This window comes from Glandiceps talaboti, chromosome 8 (genome assembly GCF_964340395.1).
Source record: "Glandiceps talaboti chromosome 8, keGlaTala1.1, whole genome shotgun sequence".
Taxonomy (NCBI): Eukaryota; Metazoa; Hemichordata; class Enteropneusta; family Spengelidae; genus Glandiceps; species Glandiceps talaboti.
Window position 1 is genome coordinate 4,937,501 of NC_135556.1, and position 7,146 is coordinate 4,944,646.

At 38.4% G+C, this 7,146-nt stretch overlaps 1 protein-coding gene across 1 annotated transcript in view; it reads right to left on the reverse strand.

The window, feature by feature from the left end:
* LOC144438741 (uncharacterized) overlaps positions 1–5,861 on the reverse strand; it is a 6,970-nt gene extending 1,109 nt beyond the window's left edge. The window contains exons 1-5 of the mRNA XM_078127895.1: positions 5,786–5,861; positions 3,795–3,970; positions 1,740–1,806; positions 1,209–1,273; positions 366–587 (exon numbers count right to left, since the gene is read on the reverse strand). Coding sequence (XP_077984021.1) covers positions 366–587; positions 1,209–1,273; positions 1,740–1,806; positions 3,795–3,970; positions 5,786–5,861 — 606 coding nt within the window. The remainder of the gene's footprint in view (positions 1–365; positions 588–1,208; positions 1,274–1,739; positions 1,807–3,794; positions 3,971–5,785) is intronic.
* Positions 5,862–7,146: the final 1,285 nt, after the last annotated feature.

The following is a 7,146-nucleotide window of genomic DNA, read 5'->3' on the forward strand; positions in this document are numbered from 1 at the left end:
TACAGTTCCCTGCTAATCACTCGCTATGATTTTTTTCACATGACTTGCCAATTTGTGATTATATATTATATCTATATTGGCATTTCAAAATCCGGAAACCATCTTGCAACATGATAATTCTTTACAAACACGGAAAGAGAAACACACACACACACACACACACACACACACACACACACACACACACACACACACACACACACATATATATATATAATAACCCACATGTGAATGAAACTATATATATAATAACCACATGTGAATGAAAATAATGATCCTGCTGCTGTTGTTGTTGTTGTTGTTGTTGTTGTTGTTGTTGTTGTTGTTGTTGTTGTTGTTGTGAGTTAACCTGTCGAGAGACAAACCTCAAACATCTCCGCGGACATAACACGATCAAAACGTTGGTCAGTGTCCAATACTCTAGCATCACGTTTCAAACACTGCAGACGATCAGAGTAACCTCGCTCTTTAGCTTCAGATTCGATAAAGTCACATTGTGTTCTTGAATTAGATACACATGTTACGGTGCAGTTGGGGTACTTCTCACAAATCCAAAGACCTAAAGCTCCCCAGCCACAACCAAGATCCTGGAAATAAGAAGAAATGAAAAGAACGGTTCGTCAGCGTATGTTTTCAAGTGATACTAGTATTCTAGTAACTTTAACAATGGCATGGAACGGAGCTAATGCTGTCATGAATCCCCACCAATTATCCCGATCCAGATAAATGCCTTTTGAACGCCCAGGCGCACATAACTACGACATGGTGCATGTACAAACATGGACGTTTTCTACTCTCAACGACATACAAAAAAGCCAGGAGTTGGACATAGGTTGTCCAGGGCGTCAAACATAGGTTGTCCAGGGCCAATTTTTCAGCTACACTCATATGAAGAGTACTGTATATGAAATAACTTTATCCGTTCATTCCGATCAGTTTATGTAGTACGTACTATTTAAATAAAAAAATTATTTATCCCGATTGTGATAAATACGGAAATTTAATTTAATTTTTTTTTTATCTCGATCGGGATAAATGTATCCCTTACTTTTTTGTTTGCAAGTTCATCTACTTCTCAGCGACACAATACCATTAAGAACTAGAGGTTTCGGTCTGGTATTTGACCACACTATTTAACGACAATTTTTTTCAATGATTTACAAATTCACTATCACTATTTTTGTTAATGACAGCCAATGTTACATTACCATAATATTGTGACCGTCTTCCACTTTGGCATTTAGACAATACAGTTCCAACATTGCTTCTTCAGCTAGAAGACATAATAGAGATGGTAAATTGTAATACTCCTGTACATTATAATATGACACAACATTTACAAGTAAGAAGTAGGTAATGGTGTCAGGGTTGATTATTTGCAAAACAACTACAGCGCATTGCAGATAACTCTGTTTGATACACTCACACAGAAAGTTTAAACTATATATAACTCTACATTCTACACTCTAAGATATTAAGATCGCAATTTCTAGCTGCAGTTATGAATAAACCATAATGATTAAACACACGTTTATGGTATATAACAATGTAGCACAAAATGTGAATTAGGTTTCCATTCATTGGTTCGCCAATTGAAATTATTATTGGTGACAAAATAAAAACAAAATCGCATTTAGACCATTACAATATTCTTGCTGCCAACTCGAATATTCTGATCGATAGATGTCCATGCCTTGATATAGTATTATATAATGTAGATATTTGCTGTGGTTTTATACCTTGATCAAGTGTTCTGACATCTTCTGGCCAGTAGCAGCAACTGTACTTCAGTCGTTTACCCAGTGTCTAACATAAACAAGATAATAATCACGTTTGGAAAGTGAATCATATAATCTTACTTGTATGGGTGGATACATAGAATGTAACGTACTTTACGAATATGACTGATCTTGATGGAATGAATGAATGAATGAATGAATGTATGGATGGATACAAAAATTCATGCCAGTATATATATAAAGCCAGCATAGTGGGTAACAGGACAACTGCCCCCCGGACAACTGCCCCCCGGACAATTGCCCCCGGACAATTGCCCCCGAAGGACAATTGCCCCCCCCCCCCGGACAACTGCCCCCGAAGGACAACTGCCCCCTGGACAATTGCCCCCCCCCCCGGACAACTGCCCCTGAAGGACAACTGCCCCCCGGACTACTGCCCCCGAACGAAAAAAAAAACTAGTATTACAGATGTACGGGTTTGTACAAACACAAACACGAAGTCATTTTTTTACTGGAAAAGATTTATTTATTATCAAAATATACAGGTAACAAGATAGAAAACGAGTCAAAAGTAGAAAAAATATTGAGACTCAGAATGTACATTCTCGTAAGACTTTGGTGACAGTAAATGGTGACTCGGCCCAATCCCAGTCATTTTACAAGTGATGAGAAGAAAGTTCGGTGAAGAATGCCAACTATGCTATATATATTCTTTCAGTAAATCCACTTTAAGTGACCGCTTGAAACTATGTCGTGTTGGTTCTTTCCTGATATTGTATTTGATGTCGTTCCATGTAGTTGCACCTGTGTTACGATCCAAAATATCGTATTTCGGAATTGTGGGAATAAATTCTACATTTCGGCATTGTAGGCCATAGGTCAGAAATAGACTGGCGATGACGAATCTGGGCAAACATGATGTAACTGAAATTCACATGATTGGTTTGAGAAAAGTATATAATAACTTTTATGATGGCGTGATCTTATGGTGTGATTTTCTATATTTAGTGGTTGTGTAAATTCCATTGTATTGGAAGTATTCTTAAAGTGAGAATTAAACATCCAGAAGCACACGAGCACTCGGGTAGGTGATTCTGGCAAGCCGAAATCTCTTCTCAGTCGTGACTAATTCCCGACTTGTGACCTGAACGATCCCGTACGAGAGTATGAGAGTGTGAGTGCTAGAGTGCAACGTTAGAACTATCCATACTTATACCGTTCAACTCTACGACTCACAACACCTGTATATGATATTGATTGTTGTTCAACTGATGTCTTCACTGGCGGAATACATAAATTGCCCTGAACTTCTGTCGTGTATTGTATTCATAATTAAACAGCGTGCAATAATCGGTTATAGAGTGTGGTAAATTATTGTGTCGTAAACAAAAACACCTACTAAATACTTGTGTAACTTAAACACGTCGAGAATTGTTAACTGGTTGAAAAGAGGAGAAGAATGTTCCAGAAAATTATGTGAATTACGGCAGTAAGTTAAATCATCATGCCGACATTTATGAATGACGTAACAATTATCACAGATAACAAGAGTAAAACATGTGAATGTAGTGAGTATAATGTACGCAAGTTGCGGCGGTACGTTGCCGACGGTGACTTTTTAATGATTGACAAACCCGTACATCTGTAATACTAGTTTTTTTTTCGTTGGGGGCAGTAGTCCGGGGGGCAGTTGTCCGGGGGGCAATTGTCCTTCGGGGGCAATTGTCCGGGGGGCAGTTGTCCTTCGGGGGCAATTGTCCGGGGGGCAGTTGTCCTTCGGGGGCAATTGTCCGGGGGCAATTGTCCGGGGGGGCAATTGTCCGGGGGGGGGGGGGGCAGTTGTCCTAGAATCAGCATAGTGTATAGAGAATACGGTTATTCCTGCATTATTCAATAGTTAAATTCTCAATCCACGCAACGTTAAGTGTAACGAATCACAACGAATCACAACAACAGAAGAAATACATGATACCCGAGAGTGCGCATGTATGTAAGGATGTAATATAATGAAAATGTCAGTTGCTGTGTAAATATAATGAGAAAGACTATTCTTACAGTTTGGAAAAACTCGGTCGGCACTTCGTAGTGTTGTTCATTTGCTGTGTCTGTTTCGATTGCAATCGGGGCATTTTTCAGCTTGGTGATAAATTTCCTCTTGTACTCGTGTTGTTTAACAACATCACCACCACAGTTCAGCTTGGCCAACCAATTGTGAAGATTGTATCTGAGAACTGTTATAGAAAAACACCCAACACTCAATTAGGTAGAGAGCAATGACATTTAATGGTCAATGACACTGCTTTTAAAGTAACACGTCTTGCTCCTTAAAATAAAGAAATCGCCTGAATAACAAACAAACAAACAAACAAACAAACAAACAAACAAATAACTAACGTCTTTTCTTCATATCACATTATCAATTCATTGATTTGTTTCTTTCCATTTCTTTTACTTTTTATTCAACTTTCATAATTTCCATATCCGCTCTAAATCACTGTTCCAGTCACATCTTGTTGCATCACCTCGCATACATTCTACATGTCACAGTTGAGTTTGTCAAAACTTGTCTTAATATGATCTACACGGTGCATAAAATAATAGCTATCGGAATATACTTGTCTGTTATTGTATTCTGAGAAAAGCAAGAAGCCACAGACATTTCCTTGACGAGTGGTAGTATCTCCAAATCAACTCGAAGGTACGTGTATATTTCTGGTAATAATATAGCTACCGATGTGTATTTCACCAAAACCCGGGGAGAACCATGGACAATGGACGGGTGGGCTTACTACTACCTTCAAGTTAGTGAAAAAGATCAACTGTATATAAGCTCAGACCACCATAGAGAATAGTAGTATGAGATATAAAGCTAATACGTTTAGTGGTCTGAGATATATCTAGGATTTACCCAGTCGTCTGCCAATATTGTCATGTTTTCTATTCTATCCGCACAAGCTATAAACACGTCAATTCTGTTTTAAAATTTCCTACCTGTATATTTACTAATCATGAGTCAGGCAATAAGACTATCTATAAGCAATCAGAATCACGTCTGTTGCCAAACGCGTACGCGTGGCCATATTTCTCGCATGAGGCAGCGGTGGGGTGCCGGGTGCGTTCGATTATGCAACCCAGGGTGCCTCGCGAGGCACCTAAAGTTGCCCCAAGTTGTTGCGTTCGATTACTACTACATGACGTCACACTCGGGGCGCCCCAAGTCGACCCTCCTCATGGAGCAGGGACAGTTTGGGGATTGACCTGACCTGACTTGACCCAAGATGGGGACGACATGTGATTGGTTATTGTTATCAATCCCGACAGAATTATACCGTATTTTGAGGATATCTTTCCACATTTAGTGAGGAAATAATTTTTCACTTCAAATTGTCTAAAATATTTTGGAAAGACGGACCAAATAATTTATCGTGAATCACGGATTTAATTTAATTATAGGCTCCCAGGAGTACCCCTAATGCAATAAAATACGTTCGATTTTCACACGACCCGCGGCCGGGCCCGAGGTGCCTAAGTGACGTCAGTTACCCTGATCCGAGGCTCCCCGGGGACGTATAATCGAACTTTTTAAGTTTTAGTGTTTAACCCGCACCTAACGGGTTAGGTGCGGGTGAAACACAAAAACTTAAAAAGTCACCAAAACAGACGAAAAAAAACCTCAAAACCGCAACAAGACGCTACAATTATTGCAGCTGGGATCCAGGCTATGTCGGCAGTGCATCCCAGCTAGTTATTGAGGACATGTATATGTATTTACCACCTCTCATCCTACTCCCTATCGATGGTGCAGTAATTACATGTAATTTGCTTGGCATACCACCGTCGCGTTTTGTTATGCCTGGTTTCGAATTTGCACTGGTGCTAAAGTCTAAACAAATAGAACCATCGATCCTATTACCGCCGGGCCGGGTATTACCGTTACCAACCAAAATTGTATGGATGACATACATCATGATATGGCGGGTTAATACAAAGTAGATATAAGTGAATATTATGAGACAATACTCCGATTCTATTGACGAGTTCCTTACCTTTCCTAAGAATCCAATCTCCAAAGTAATTCCCTGGTTGGAGGAAGGAGCCCAAGTACGCCGCGTACGAAGCCATGCTTACAACCTTTGAACTATACAGTATTGACTGACCGCGCATGTCATTAGTAACACAAACAATGGAGATACTCCGCCCTATGCATTGTTCATACACAGAGTTTCATACACTATCAATCTATTTGTACTTTGTGTACAGGGAGCCCAGGAACGATGTTACAAACAAATAAACTAAAAAACACAAACCAACCAAACAAATAAACGTGGGTAAATGTCATCCAAGATATTCGTAGATAACTATCTATACGTGTTTTGTATATTACGAATGAGGATTGAGTTTATAAAACACCTTTTATCATGACTTCCTACTTTAATAAATCAATGTGAAAAGTCTGTGTTTGTAAGTCAATAAGTTGCAGATTAATAAGTATGTAAAATTATTTCTTATTGTATGTACTAATAGCAAACTTTTGACATAGTTTTAGCTGTTTGCAATGTATTGAGTTACAAAACAGACTTATTCGATGTTGTTTCACATTGAAATTTCAAGTAGGAAGCCATAATAAAATTGTTTTATAAATTAAAAATCAGAAATAAATACCCAATACTCATCCATATGGCCACTGTATAAGTCTGCATTCACAAATAATGGGAGGGGGGGGGGGTCGGAGGAATCATGACAAAATTAGATTTTTTTTCAAGTCTCCCCTTTATAACCCAAAATAATTCAGATCCCCCCTCCACATGGTCAGAAATTTTCAAGGCCCCTCCCCCCACACACATATTTTTTTTTGTAACATATATATAGCCACACACATACACATGTGTACACACACACACACACACACACACACCTACCTACCTACCTACCTAAATAAATAAATACATACATACATACATACATACATACATACATACATACATACATACATACATACATACATACATACATACATACATGCACACATACATGCACACATGCATGCACACATGCATACATGCATACATACACACATACATACATACATACATACATACATACATTTGTACATACATACATACATACATACATGCACACATACATGCACACATGCATGCACACATGCATACATACACATGCATACATGCATACATACACACATACATACATACATACATACATACATACATACATACATACATACATACATACATACATACATACATACATACATACATACATACATACATACATACATACATACATACATACTTATTCTTTTATTTCCAACTTACATGAAAATAGCATGTACAAGTAAAGTATTTACATAATTCCTTTACAGAATACACACACAATACCTTGCAGG